Below are 15,606 nucleotides of genomic sequence, written 5' to 3'. Positions count from 1 at the left end.
CTGACAAAGAAAAAAGGGAGAACACTCAAATAACTAAAATCAGGAATGAGAGGCCAGCCTGGTGATGTAGTGGTTAAGTTCACACACTCCACTTCGGCAGCCCGGGGCTCCCAGGTTTGGATTCCAGGCGTGGACCTACTCACCACTTATCAAGCCATGCTGTGGCAGGCATCCCACATATAAAGCAGAGGAAGATGGGCCCGGATGTTAGCCCAGGGCCAATCTTCCTCAGCAAAAAGAGGAGGATTGGCAACAGACGTTAGCTCAGGGCCAATCTTCCTCACCAAAAAAAAAAAAATCAGGAATGAATGTGGGGACAATATTACTGACTTATAGAAATAAAAAGGAGTATAAAAGAATACTATGAACAATTGTACACCAACAAATTAGATAACCTAGATGAAATAGACAAATTCCTAGAAACACACAAATTACCAAAACTGACACAAGAAGAAATAGAAAATCTGAACAGACATATAAAAAGTAATCAAAAACTTCCTGACAAAGAAAGCCCTGGACAGCTTCACTGGTGACTTCTACCATACACTTAAGGAAAACTTATACCAATCCTTCACAAGCACTTCTAAAAAATAGAACAGGAGGGGACACTTCCTAACTCATTCTATAAGGCCAGTATTACTCTGATACCAATGCTACAGACACTACAATAAAAGAAAACTGCATACCCAAAAAATTGAAAACAAGTACTAAACAAACATATGTGCACGTATGTTTGCAATAGCACTATTCACAATAGCCAAAAGGTTTAAACAACCCAAATGTCCATCAGTGGATGAATAAATAAATAAAATATTGTATAGCTATATAATGGAATATTATTCAGCCATAAAAAGGAATGAAGTACTGATACACGCTACAACAACATGGATGAACTTCAAAAACTTAATGCTGAGTGACAGAAGCCAGACACAAAGGGTCACATATTATCTGATTCCATTTATATGAAATATCCAGAATAGGTACATCCTAGAGACAGAAAGACATAAAGGTACATAGAGACAGAAAGCAGATTGGTGCTGGGAGGGGGGGAAAGTAGGAGTAACTACTTAATGGATACAGGGTTTCTTTTTGGGGTGATGAAAATGTTTTGGAACCAGATAGAGGTGGTGATTGCACAACACTATGAATATACTAAATGCCACTGAATTGTTCACTTTTCCCCCCTAGCTTTATTGAGATATAATTGACATATAACATTGTGTAAGTTTAAGGTGTATGATGTGATGATTCGATACAGGTATATATTGTGAAATGTTTACCACAATAAGGTTAATTAACACATCCTTTACCTCACATAATTACTATTTTGTTGTTGTTGTTGTTATGGTGAGAACATTAAAGCTCTACTCTCATAGCAACTTTCAAGTATACAATACAGTATTGTTAACTCTAGTCACCATACTGTTCACTTTTAAATGGTTAATTTTATGTTATATAAATTTCACCTCAATAAAAAAGAGATGTTTGAAAATAAAAGTTGAATTTTTTTTTGCCAGCAGATGCACACTACAAGAAATATGAAAGAGGACACTTCAGGCTGAAGGAAAATGATCACAGATGGAAGCATGAAACTGCAGGAAGCAACAAAGAGCACTAACTGTTTAAAACAATAATAATAATGTCCTGTACGGTTTCTTTATTGTGGTAAAATATCCATAACATAAAAATTAACTCCCAAAGTTTAAACATACATTGAAATAAAATATATAGCAACAATAACACAAAAGATGAGAGGTCAGTAAATGGAGGGCAACATTTATATGGTTCTTAAACGTTTAAGAAGTGGTAAAAATACTAATTTAAGATGAACTGGAATAAGTCAAGTATGCATATTCTAATCTCTAGGGTAGCCACAAAAAGAATTATAAAAGAATGTATAACTTGATAAAGAACAAACAAAGAACAAGTAGCAAGATGGTAGCTATAAGACCAACTATATTCAATAATTATTTTAAATGTAAATGGACTAAACACGTCAATTAAAATACAAAGATTATCAGACTGCTTTTTCTTTTATAGAAAACAAAATGCAACTACATGCTGCTTAAAAGAGACTCAGATTAAATAATAGGATACAGAACAGTTGCAAGTAAAAAAGGTGGGAATATATACAACGCAAACACTAAAAAAGCGAGCTGATATAGATATATTTAATGAGGCCAGCAGAATTTTGATACCAAAACCTAACAAAGATATAATAAGAAAGGAAAATTGCAGGCCAATATCTATCATGAAGATAGATACAAAAATCCTAAACAGAATATTAACAAAATGAATCCAGCAATGTATAAAGTGAACCAGGACTAAGTGAGGTTTGTCCCAATAATGGAATCTTGGTTAAATATTTGAAAGTCAACCAATGTAATTTATTACATTAGCTGAATAAAGGAGAAAGCTGCCAATAGATGCAGAAAGGGTATTTGATAAAATTCAACACTTGTTCATGATTTTTTTAAAAAATATACACACCAAACTAGGAATAGAAAGAAACTTCTCTAATCTAATAAAAGGTATTTTTAAAAAGCTAGCATCATACTTAATGGTAAAATATTGAACTCTTTTCCCCTGAGATCAGTTTATTTGTCCATTCTCTCAGTGATTGACATTTGTGTTGTTTCCAGTTTGAGGCTATTATAAATGAAGAATGAACTACTGCTACATGGCAAAAACATGAACAGCTCTCACACTAATGTTGAGTGAAGGAAGCCAGATGTTAAAGAGTACATGCTATATGAATCCATTTATACGCAATTAAATAACTGACAAAAACTACTTATGATCATAAAAGTCATTATAGTGGTTACCTTTGGGGGGCATTGACCGGGAGGGGACAGGAAGGAGCCTTCTGGGGCACTGGAAATATTCTCTGTTTTGATGTAGTTAGTGGTTATATGGGTGCATACTTTTGTAAAATCCATCAAGCGGTACACATAACTTTATGAGCACTACTGTAGGTAAATTATACATCATTTTTTAAAAAGACAGATTATCAAGCCAAAAAAATCCAGCTGTATGCAATTTACAAAAGACACACCTCAAGATAAGGACTCAAAGTGTTGAAAGTAAAATGATGAGGAAAAGTTATGTCAGATAAATAGTAACAAAATTTTTGTTGATCTATGTTAACATCAGGAAAATGTATACTTAAAGGTAAAAAGAAAAGAGAAAAATTGAGTGACTACAGTAAGCCCCTAACAATGTTTTCTTTCTTTTGGCGGGGGTGGGGCACTTTTTGTTTCATTTATTTTTTTTGTTTTGTTTTTACTGAGTTCATGGGAGCAGGAAGAAGGTTGGAACTAAATGGGAGGGAGAAGATAAGAAAGAAATAGGTGTTTAGTATGAAGGAGTCTTCTCAGATATAGCCAAGTAAGATAAGGAAATTTGCAGATTTTAGTTTCTCACCTTGTTAATTAAATGTAGGCCCCCATCTGAACCTTACATTATGATATCTTAACAATGATAATTCACAGTTTTCTAAGAAATTTGCAGACCGGGTGAGCCAGAGTCTTTGTGGACTTCCCAAAACCTGAGAGCTCAACCAATACAAAAGTCATATGGTACGTTTTGCTTCTGAAAATAATTACTTGAAGAAAAAGAAGTTTCCAGCAGAGATTTGAAAGCATTGTTCTCCCCTGAAGATAAGACTTGTGAATACCCCATAGAGGAGGCAATTGAAAAGTAATGAGGTGAAAATGGATTGTTCTCTCACTTCTGTCATGACGGAAAGAAAACGTTCCTTTTATAAGAAATTAGTTCACACCTTCACTTCCTTCAGAATAGATTCAGAATGGGGATAGAGGTGAGCTAAAAGGAGGAGGAAATTTCATGTGGACATTCACTTTTAACCACCTACTTTGTGTAAGATTTTTACTCAGCGCCAGTGGTATAAGTAAGTGTTTAATATATGAAAAACACGTAATGTTAGCCCCAGGAACTTAAAATCGATTAAAGAATATAAATATATAAGTCATAAAAGTCAGACTATAGTAATATCTTTTAAACGATATACAAAAGTACTATCTAGCCAGGGCTTCTGGAATGGCAGAGTGAGAACCTCCGTAAATCCACCCCTCCATAAAACGAAAACACTGGCAAAAATTGTCAACATTAAATTTTTCAGAACACTAGAAATTAAGCAAACACTTGCAAAAACGTGAGGAGCATTTATTCAAGAAAAACTGCTGAACGTCCATAAGGACCGCAGGGTTTGTAATGTTGTAACTTGACCTGCTCACCTATCCCATACCCCTCTCCACAGCTCCACAGTAGTGAAAGGCAAGCCACAGAATGAGACAAAATATTTGCAAATCATATATCCCATCAGGGACTTGTATCTAGGATATACCAAGAATACTTAAAACTCAATAATAAAAAGACCACCTAATTTTAAAAATAGACAAAGGATCTGAATAGATATTTCTCCAAAGAAGATGTACAAATGGCCAATAAGCACATGAAAAGATGCTCAACATCATTAGGCATCAGGGAAATGCAAATCAAAACCATAGTGAGACACCACTTCATACCCACTAAGATGGCTATAATAAAAAAGATAGACAATAACAAGTATGGGTGAGGATATGGAGAAATTGGAATCCTCATGCATTGCCAGTGGGAACGTGAAATGGGGCAGCCACTGTGGAAAACAGTCTGGCAGTTCCTTAAAACATTAAACGTGTTAAAAACAAGACAACAGGCCCAACATGGAGTCACTTATGCTAAGCCCCACATCACCAAACCAAGACTTAACTTAATTACACTTTTGGCTCTCCCAGAAATGGAATCTTAGAACAGTCAATCAGGAATCACCTGATCAGCACTAGTCAGGTGATCTGCCTGATAGACCTCTGCCATCCCCTAAAGGAAGGTAACCTTGCAATAACCAACCCACTTTTTACTTAGTATAACTTCCTTGTTCCTGCTCCCTTCTGCCTATAAAAGTCTTTCATTTTGTATAGCTCCTTAGAGCTCCTTTCTATCTGCTGGATTGGATGCTGCCAGATTCATGAATCATTGAATCAAGCCAATAAGATCTTCAAAACTTACTCAGTTGAATTTTGTTTTTTAAGATGTAAGTTACCCAACAATTGGCCCAGCAATTCCACTCCTAGGTATCTACCCAAAAGAAATGAAAACATATGTCCATACAAAAACTTGTACACAAATGTTTATAGAAGTATTATTCATAATAAGCAAAAAATGGAAACCACCCAAATGTCCACCAATGGATGAATGAGTAAATAAAATGTGTTATATCCATACAATGGAATATTATTCTGAAATTAAAAGGAATGGAGTGCTGATACTTTCTACTACATGGATGAACTTTGAAAACATTATGTTATGACACAATGGACCACATATTACATGATTCCATTTATATGAAATGTCCATAATAGGCAAAATCCATAGAAGCGGGAAGTAGATTGGTGGTGCCCGGAGCAGAAGTGAAAGAGGAATGGGAACAGACTGCTAATGGGAAAGGAGTTTCTTTTCAGGGCATTGAAAATGTTCCAACATTTTGTGGTGATGCTTGCATAACTCTGTGAATATACTAAAACCGCTAAATTGCACACCTTAAATGGGTGAATTGTATGGCATGTGAATTATATCTCAATAAAGCTGTTTTTAACAGCGCTATCTAATGTGAACAGGCCAAATATGCTTGGATAACTTAATCGGTAGAGCCATGAGACTTAACGTGAACAGGCTGGTGCTAATTAGAGACCTGAGAGGAAGGGGCTGACTGCTCAGATCACTTCCCTGATTGTTCTAGACTAGTTCTTCTCAAGTCCAGAGCAAGGTGAACATTCAGATAGAGATGTTGCTAAATGTGAACACCTTTAATTCCATTAGGTCTACACAGCACAGCCATGCGGAATCCTAATCAACCCAATTTATTGCTCCTACAGTCTCCTGTCCGAGGCCTCCAACTCTCTTTTGACCTATAGCGATGCCTTTCAATATACCAAAAGTTATCTAATCTGTCCCAACTTCATACTCTCAAATAGATGGCAGCATAATGTCCTTTGCCATGAGTAGGAAAATAATATTCCTCAAGCAGGGACTGTATGACAGGCACTGATATTTAATTCTCATAACAATGCTATAAAATATGTATTAATACTATTATTTTCATTTTACACATTGGGAAATTGAGGCATGGAATGGTTAGATAGTTTAGCCAAGGTCACAGACCTACTCAATGGCATGGCCAGGATTTGAACCCAGACTGGTGCAAACAATGTGTTTTACCAAGATGCCGTCCTGTGTTCCCAGAAAAGCCCTTTCACACCCTTCCTAATTACTCTCCCCACTTCCCGCACATGTGCAATTATCTAGTGAAGAATAATTCTGTGTCTTATTTACCTGGTTCCCATTTGTCCCCCTAAACATCGTTTTCATATAGTTTAAATCCGCTGCTCTGACCAACCAGAGCCCAACCTTGTTTTCTATATTATCAGTTTACTCAGCCTCCCACCTTTGTAGCACATCAATAAAAGTGCACAAAATTTTGTGGAAACATTCAGTGGAACACTCTAAGCCTTCTCTCCACCTCTAGCTAAGCTGTTCCCTTCAGTACTCCAAACACTCATCTAGTCCCCAGCACTATTGACCCATACCAATAGCCACTCCTCATAGCCATAGGACAGGTCACATCCTTTGGGTTTCAGGGGACATGAAATGAGAGAAGGCTTCACGGAGAAGGCTGCACCTTCCCTGGTTCCTGAAGGGCAGGTAGAAATGCAAGGAACAAACACTGCAAAACAAGCATATATAAGCAAATGCATGGACAGCAGAGTGTCTAAGAGCAAAGACTTTAGGGTCAGATGGTTGTGGGTTGAAATTGGAGCTCCACTAGCTGTATCATCTTGGACAACTTACTTAACCTCTTTGAACTTCAGTTGGAATTCTTAAAAATCTAGATAATAATATTTCCCTCTCCAGAGGTTGTGAGGATTCAATGAAATCATAACACCAGACACATTCTAAACTCTCAGTCAAGAAAAGCAATCACCTATAAAACAGGAAACATGAGCCATTTTTGGCAAACAGTAGTAGTTAACTTTGCCAATGTTGGTGAATAATGGGAGAGAAGTCTGGAAAGGTAAATTGAGACCTGACCAAGGTAGGTCTTTGAAGATTAGGAAAATTCTGGAAAAAATGAGAATAGAGCGATCAAAGTTTGTGGATAGAGGAGAGAGAGAAAGAGAGGAGACAGAGACAGAGAGATGATGCTTTAAAGAATGGGCAGAATTGAGCAAGTTACTTGGAACTCCTCTGTAATTCATTAATGTTTTGTTTATTGTCTAGCACTCCCATTACAGTGTGAGCTTCATGAAGGGATGGATGATGTCTATTTCGTTCACCACTCTATATCCAGAACTTTGCACAATGCCTGGCCCATAGTACGTGCTCAGTAAATACGTGTTGAATGGACGAATGAATTATGATGACGGGGGGGTGGGGAAGCAAAAAATAAAAAGATTCCAAGAATTCAAGCATAGACGACTGAAAGAATATAGAAGATTGGAAGCACAGAGGAAATCGTGAGTTTAAATTTTGGACTCTGAGGTGGAGAAGCTTGGTGTGCATTCTGGTGTACATACTTAGCAAAAATCCGTATGCGGAACTGGCGCTCAGAGAAAAGGTGGGGGCTGGAGATGCGTCGTTGAGCTTTATTAGCATACGAGTAGCAATTGCGATCACGCGAGAGCAGGGAGGTTTTAAAGGCGAGACACCCCGGAAGCGCGCCAGTAAAAGGGGAGCAGAGGAGTAAGAGGGGTACGTGGAGAGGTTAGCTGTAGCTAGCGCTAGGCTAAAGGAAGGAGAGCCGGAGAAAAAATAAAAGTATGAGGAGATTCGGAAGAGACTGGTCTCCGGAAGACAGGGGAAGACGCTATGAACGGAGTGACTATTTTCACGAGGAGCCGCACACCAGCCACTACCAGTAAGACTATAGAGACATCTAATTGATTTGACCACCCAGAAATTTTTGGTGGCTTTGAGATGAGCGGTTTAAAGGATGCTGGCGAGTGAAGTCAGATTGCCACGGTAGTTAAATTGCTTGAGCTTGAATCCCAAATAGTTTGTGACCCTAAGCAGGTTACTTAACTAGTCTGTGTCTGAACTATAAAATGGAGGTGATTACCTCATAGTGTTATTGTTACGTAACAAGTGAATATAGGTTAGTGCTTAGAAAATTACCTTGCTTGTAGTCACCGCTCAGTAAAATTTTAGCTGTTGTTAGCAGGTTGCGGTTGTTAGTCGGTTGGGGAAGGTGGTGAATGGCACTGTAGACTAATCTTCGTTTGAGGTCTGTTAGACGGTTGAAAATGCTGCCCAGAGTGGAGGAACTGGATGAGCCTTTTCCACTGAAGTGTGTAAAACCAAATAGTGAATAATTTTAGGAGAGCCTTTGGGGTTTAATTCAGTTACAATCGATTCTTTCAGAATGTTCCAGAACTCTAAACTGTTTTCTACCAGTCATGCGCAGTATGATTGCGCGCTTTTTCCCCAAGCTCCACCCATTTTTTCTATAGGCTAGAGATCCGGCAGGTGTCTCATGCCATTTTTCGTTGGTCTTCTGCTAGCCTTGGTCCCGCCCCTGTAGCCAAGAGGCCCGCACCATGGGATCGTTTAGATAGTTTTTTTGCTTCTCCCAGGGCACGTTGTTGGGAGAAGTGGATACTTTCTTTAGAGTGTCCAGTTTACAAAAGCAAAGTGATTTTCTTTTCTTCCGAACTAAATAAGGATCAAACAAGTGAATATATAAGGCACGGAAGGATCGGAACTGAAGGGCAGTGGACTTAAGGTTGGGACATCGGAGCGCTTTTAAACAACGGACCGAGCTACTTCCGGGAGAGAATGGGCGGGTAGAGAATTCCGTGCGTTTGGCGGGTTTTGCTGTGTTCCTAAATACTTGCTCCTCCTGCAGCCGAGGGAGCCGGACACGTGAGGACGTAGTGACGCCGCCACTGGCTGAACAGGCTTTTTCGGGCACCCCGATGGCCGTGTCTGTGGTGAGTGCCCGGGTGCAGGGTCCGGGGCGCCCGGGCTTGGGCGGCTGAGGGGAGGGGCGCAGGGCCGGGCTGGCTGCTGGTCACGTGGTCAAGCGGGGAATCAGGGATTGGCCCGGCTCCCTGCAGCCCTCTCCCTCCTCCTGGCCCCCCACGCCGGCGGCTGTGCAGTCACTTTCGGATCCTGGAAAGGACCCTGAGATGAGAACCAGCGAGAAGCGGGAATGTTGGGGTCTGTTATGGTCTGCGATCTCCTTTTTTCGATTCTCTCTCTCTGTTAATAACTTTCAGTCACCTGGGAAAGAAATTCAGATGATAGGCTGGGCTCCGTAAATGGCTGGGGAAGAAGGTATTTAATTTTTCTGCGGGAGAAAACCCCAACAGCATTTTTCTCGTTTTTACAATTTTTTTACAAACGCTGGTGAATTTTTGTGTACCGTGAGAAAGTTTCTTGAGTACCAAGTTTTTCAAGTAGTTTCTTGAACTTTATTCTTACCCTATTTTTTTCCATTCAACAACTTTTGAGTATGGTCATAACTTCTCACTTGAGAACTCAACACTTGCCTAACTTATTCAGTGGTATTCCCCCCACCCCACCCCGTCTTTTTAACGTTCAGACCGCATCATTTTTATTAAAGTGAATGTTTTATAAAATACTGAAAGCCTAAAATGAAGTACCAGTTGTCAAGGAAAGATTATAAATTTATATTTGAAGTGAGAAAAAAATCAAATTCATTAATGAGGAATGAGTATGTCCTAAAGATAAATACCTAAAAATAGTGAAAATTTTAAAAATCGGAAATATTTGAGTCCTAAACTTGAAGATGTCCAAATTTATATGGAAGAATGTGGACTGTGTGTGGAGCTACAAAGTGAGATAAATCATCACCTTCTGTGGGTGGTTTTGTGTTTGTGACGGGTTGGAGGGGTGGTAATATACACTTATGAAATTTTTCTTGTAGGATTTTAAAACTTATGTAGACCAGGCGTGTAGAGCTGCTGAGGAATTTGTCAATATTTACTATGAGACAATGGACAAAAGAAGACGGGTGAGTGTTCTAGACTCGACTACTCTTTGTTAAATAGCGGTTCTTTTTTGGGCCAGCTTTTCGTCTGACTTAGGTAAGTGATAGCTGTGGACTTGTTTTTGAAAAGCACATTGCTTAGGGAAGGACTGGTATGGTATTAATGGAATTGTGGGCTCTGGAATCATATCCCAGTTTTGCCTTTACCTAGCTCTGTGACCTTAGGCATGTCGCTAACCTCTCTTAAGCTTATTTTATTTTTAGGGTGGTAAGTGAGAATTAATTTAAATACTGCCCTTAACATGGGGCCTGACATATGTTTACTTAAATATGTTACCATTTCTTAGTCCCATCGTTTAACCATATGGTTAAAATCGTATTAGTGCTAGTGAAGGGGTCTGCCATTACAGGGAATGTTCCCTGATTTGCCCCTTTAATGTCATATATTAATAGATAATTTCTGATTAAAGCTCACAGCTATAGCTGGCACTCACAAATAAAATCCACATGGCTTGGATATTTTCAGTCTTCAACAGAGCAAGTTCTCACTTCATCAGCTTTCTTCCTTGTGCTTTATCCCTGAGCCATAGCTTCTAAGTAATGATTTCAGTATGTGCTTGAGTCTTGCCTAGGTCTCTTATTAACAGAGGACTGTGTTTTAGAGAACTTTCTCTATGCTGCAGGTACAGAAGTTAATATCTTATCTCTAAAAACCAATTTTTAAAGGCAGAAGATAAAAGAAGTTCCTGGTACTGATGTTTGATGACATGGGACAGGGGCAAGGAATGTGACAATGGATGTTCATTGTGCCTTGCTGCTTTCAAAAATAAAGTAGCAAAAAAAGGCAACATAGTTCATTTCTCGAGTCAAGATCTGTTGGCCTTTTAATCCAAGTTAAATTTTAGAATTAAGCAAATAATGTATCCTGTGGCACACTAAAATTCTGTGCCTAACTCCCATGACTAAAGAGTTAGCTCTTGAATTTTGTATTATTTGAGCCTTAACTTACTTATCAAAGACTCTGCTTTAGCAAGTACTTGTGATTCTTTTGAACTAAATATGCTATTTGAGTACTAGTAAAAGGACAGATATTTCTGAACGCGTACAGAATTAAATGGTTCAAACCTTAAATGACTCACGTGTCTGTGAACACTAGGATTGAAGTGTCTAGGTAGGGCCTGGTTTACCACTTCATTCAGAATTAGAAAAGGGAGGGAGACTAAAACTGATTTGGGGCTGCATGTTCTTGAAACTTTTGATCATTTAATTCATTTTAATGTAGAAAGCAAAACTTTATAACTCTCTTCCACTTGGAATGCAAAGTTTTCTCATTGTGGCTAAACTGACATGAAAAAAAATGTATTTAGCTGCCTAGTTTATTAAGAGTAGGATAATATCTATTCAAGGCCAAGATTATAAGGCAGACACCTGGTTCGTGTTGTGTTCCAGTGGGAGGTGGCAAGGGGAGTATAGATGGAGGTAGAACTATGAAAATGTTTATATACCACCTGTAACCTTTCAATCCATTTCTGTAAAATGCATACCGAAAAACAAAAATCTTTCCCTTTTTTGTCTTTTTAGGCACTAACCAGGCTGTATTTGGACAAGGCCACTTTAGTATGGAATGGAAATGTTGTTACAGGGCTGGACGCCCTGACCAATTTTTTTGAGATGTTGCCTTCTAGTGAGTTCCAGGTCAATATGTTAGATTGCCAACCAGTTCATGGTAAGATCATGATCTTTTAAGGCACTTCCTTTGTTTTCCTTTAGTGAGCACTGAACTTGAACACCAAAAGCAGCAAGCAGCTTTTAGTAGTAGAAGTAATTACTTTTTTGAGCAAGTTAAATGTTATGAAAAATTCAGCTGTCAAATCAAACTTTTGGTCTTCTTTTAGATGCATATCACTCCAGAGGAATACTGGTAGGTTTTGGTGGATTGTGTGATTATGGCTTATTAAAAGTTATGTGAGAAATTTGAGACTAAATGTGATTTTGTGTGTGTGTGTGTGTGTGTGAGGAAGACTAGCCTTGAGCTAACATCTGATGCCAATCCTCCTTTCTTAGCTGAGGAAGATTGGACCTGGGCTAACATCCGTGTCCATCTTCCTCTACTTTATATGGGACACTGCCACAGCATGGCTTGACAAGCGGTGCATCGGTGCGCGCCCGGGATCCAAACCTGCGAACCCCGGGCCACTGCAGCGGAGCATACGCACTTAACCGCTGCACCACCAGGCCAGCCCCATAAATGTGATATTTGTTGATGGAGAGGAACAATTATCTATTTTCCCTAAATAAATAGTTGCCTTCTGTGCCTTGAAATGTCTCCAGAGAAAAATTATACCATATCTCTGATTAATGTGTTCTATTATCTTGCAACCTATTAAAATTTCACAGAAAAAATTTATTCTGTTATGTGACAAGATGGCTTTGGCAAGACAGAATTTGAATCAAGGTAGATTGATGCAGTTGATAAGATTAACCTCTAGGTGGGGTCCTAAGTCTTTTTAAGTAGTAGTTGAGAGTGATTTTTTTCCTTTATAGTTCTTGAAAAGAATAATAGCTTAAGAAGCAAAATATGAAAAATCTCTGTTAGAAACCCAATGCAATATTAATAATACAGGAACCAAATGGTCCTATGCTAGGTATAAGCTCTTTATTTTGAAACTTTAGAGGAACCAAAATCTTTCTGGACAGATAATTTTAATATACTTGAAATGATTGTTTAATTTTCTGGCTTTGGGTGTGCATGCTCAAGATTATGCTAAAGGTAAAGAAAGTTTATTAAACTTTTTTTAGTGTTCAATTATAAGCAATGTAGTTTAAGCCTGAAAATCTGCTTATTTAAAGATAGAAACTAACCTCTTCTCTTTTTTTGTGTGGTTGAAGAGCAAGCCACTCAGGCCCAGACTACAGTTCTTGTCGTGACCAGTGGAACTGTGAAGTTTGATGGAAACAAACAACACTTCTTCAACCAGAACTTCCTGCTGACTGCTCAGTCTTCTCCTAACAACACTGTCTGGAAGATCGCAAGTGATTGCTTCCGTTTTCAAGATTGGGCTAATAGTTAAGGCGGCAAAAGTCCATTCTCCTTTGGTCCATTAGTTCCAGCAACAGAAATTTATGTGAATTAATTCATTTCATTGTGGAAGCACTATAAACTATTATGTGCTGAAACTAAATTTCTTTAATATGTTTTTAAAATTCTGGCAGCACCTTTTCTAGCAGCTGCTGGTTTGAATCGTTGCCCTTAAGAGCTTTAATGCTAATTTTTTACATGCCTTATATACATTTCACTAATGAAATTATTATAGTAATATTAAACACATGATTTCTATACTAACATACTCACTGTGAGCCCAGCCTATTGCAAAAATGAAATCCTTTTATAATACTCTTTATGGGACATCAGCACAACATAACTCTCTGGGAGGAAGTGAAGCATTTTTTTCTTATTAGGTTAATTTTGTAGTAGAATACATACCTATTTTCAGTAAACACTAGTAATGTAGTTTTAATGTAAGGTTTTTTCAAATCAGTTCAATGAAAACATTACTAATTTAGGTTTGCATAACTACTCTGACCTATTAGAATTGCATGTAGAGATGTTCAGTAGTCTTTTTTCATATTAAGTAATGTTTTTTATGTTGGCATGTTTTCTTATGAAGTGAAGTAATCTACTAGAGAGGGATGAAATGTTCTCAGTTGATACCTGAGTGTTGGATACACTCAGTGGCTTAAAAGCAAAACTTTTTAAAAAGCTTTTTCTTGGCAGCTCCGGGTCTATAACTTTAGGTAATGAATGGTAGTAGGACTAATAGCTCTAATGGGAGAATAAGGAGTGAGAAATGTAGAGATCCAAGGTTGGCCAAAAGTTGAGGGATGGCCAAATGGGTAATTTTTGGTACTTTTCTACCTCCTAAAAATGTAGCCTATTTTTAGGATTTAAGTCATTAAGGTACTAAGCATTCTTGCCAAATGGTCATGAGTGTCACTTTCGTTCTAAGAATGATTTTTAAAGGTTTTTCCAGTTCACCTCATGTTTACCACCAATATATGTCTCAATTTATTCCAGAACTTAGGGGGTAAAATGTCAGCAATAAGCCTGACCCTGCAGTAGGGTCTGACCGGAAAGTTGGGAACAAAGCCATTGCTCTCTCTTTGGGACACCCTTAACTTGGAAGTCTTCCGTGTGAACTTCAGGCCAAAAGTCTCTTATGTATTACCGCCCCCCCACCCCCCGTAAGTGATTTGTTGATTTGTTTCCTGTGTTTTACACTATCCACTGCGTGATCTTTTCGTTACTTATTTAAAGTAAAAATTATTTAATTTTATGATTTGGTCTTCCATATGGCATTGAGCAAATAGGTCTGTTTTAAAACATGTTCTTGTTATGTGGCTAACTCTGTCTTTTTAAATTAAAAATAGAGAACAGCAGATCTTCATAAGCCCCAAACTTCAGAAGAACAAATTAATTCATTTCATGTCTCAACGTCTAAAGAGAAATCTAGCTTCAGTTTTTAGTTACACTGTAAATGTTTTTCCGTTCTTGTTTCCATTCATGTTTTTAAGGTAGGTGTGCCGGCTTTGTTTCTATATCGCAACTCAAAGTTAATGTTTCTTATCACTTAATTTGAAAACCAGTAATTCATTTACTCTTGCACCAAACTACACATTATATTTCTGATATATTAACAAAATAGAATTAAATAGGAGAAGGAGGTGGAACTGAAATTTAGACCACACCTTCTTGTAGTACCGATCAAAACTTACACGTTATGTTCTATTAGGAGTGAGCTTATTCTAATTTTGGATTGGCTTTTTAAAACCACAGTTTTCACAGCAACCGAGCGTTCAAACACTGCCCTTTCCCCTATGGAGAACAGTCTCGAGTAAAAGCTGCATATAATTAGCAATAAATGAATCGAGTGGTTGTATACTATTCCTGAATTGTATGTTTTAAGACTTGTATGTGAATTGCTTTTTCCAAACTGTATAACTTTTAAATGGCTGGAACTACTCTTATATGGACTAGACTATTTTTGACATGGACATATTTTTGTAACTTGAAAAAATAAAATAAAATTTGCCTTGTGACAAGTTTTCTCAAGCTTGTTTTAAGGTCTTTTGGTTTTTTTAAGGCTCTAGAACAGGTAGTGGTTTCTTTACAATATAAGGTTTTTCAAGTTAAAAAAAGAATATTTAAAACAGTCGTTGAGAACTTGGACTTTGTCTTTTCACTAACCCACTTTTGTTGTTCCTCTTTTCCTACCAAATATTCACATGTCTGAGATCGCCTGTTTGGGGTAGCAGTGAAGTTTCTGGTGAGACGTTGGAAATTTTATCCTTGAGAAACTAGCCAAAGTGCTATATTCAGTAGGCAGTGAAACCAAGAGACAGTTGATTTCCAGAAAGAATGGTCCCTTTAACTTTAATTCTACATTAAAAATATGTCAACAGACACTTGGAGAGGAGTGAGAAGAGGCAACAGCTGTTGAAATGAACTACTGTATTTCATCTCTTGAACGACACAGTTTTCA

At 37.9% G+C, this 15,606-nt stretch overlaps 1 protein-coding gene across 5 annotated transcripts; it reads left to right on the top strand.

Annotated features, from left to right (window-relative positions):
• Positions 1-7,844: 7,844 nt before the first annotated feature.
• NXT2 (nuclear transport factor 2 like export factor 2) lies at positions 7,845-15,176 on the top strand. 5 transcript variants are annotated; one of them, XM_087427179.1, is made up of 5 exons: positions 7,845-7,972; positions 8,960-9,044; positions 10,004-10,090; positions 11,648-11,792; positions 12,956-15,176. In XM_087427179.1, exons 1-5 carry the CDS (start codon positions 7,875-7,877, stop codon positions 13,135-13,137), a joined length of 597 nt encoding a protein of 198 aa, XP_087283305.1. In that variant the 5' UTR covers positions 7,845-7,874; the 3' UTR covers positions 13,138-15,176. The 5 variants fall into 5 exon arrangements, with proteins under 5 accessions (XP_087283305.1, XP_004440536.1, XP_087283306.1 ...); XM_004440479.3 differs by lacking the exon at positions 7,845-7,972 and adding an exon at positions 8,675-8,836; XM_087427180.1 differs by lacking the exons at positions 7,845-7,972; positions 8,960-9,044 and adding an exon at positions 9,169-9,283.
• Positions 15,177-15,606: the final 430 nt, after the last annotated feature.

Source organism: Ceratotherium simum, chromosome X (genome assembly GCF_057802395.1).
Source record: "Ceratotherium simum simum isolate JZ-2026a chromosome X, ASM5780239v1, whole genome shotgun sequence".
Classification (NCBI taxonomy): Eukaryota; Metazoa; Chordata; class Mammalia; order Perissodactyla; family Rhinocerotidae; genus Ceratotherium; species Ceratotherium simum.
This window is presented reverse-complemented; position numbering and strand designations above follow the sequence as displayed.

What these genes read in the sequence shown, in the direction of transcription:
- NXT2 (XM_087427179.1), top strand. Translation starts at nt 7,875, where the DNA reads ATGAGGAGATTCGGAAGAGACTGGTCTCCGGAAGACAGGGGAAGACGC. An exon ending in CCGCACACCAGCCACTACCA is followed by an intron (nt 7,973 to 8,959) that starts GTAAGACTATAG and finishes CTCCTCCTGCAG; the next exon opens with CCGAGGGAGCCGGACACGTG. An exon ending in CCCCGATGGCCGTGTCTGTG is followed by an intron (nt 9,045 to 10,003) that starts GTGAGTGCCCGG and finishes TTTTTCTTGTAG; the next exon opens with GATTTTAAAACTTATGTAGA.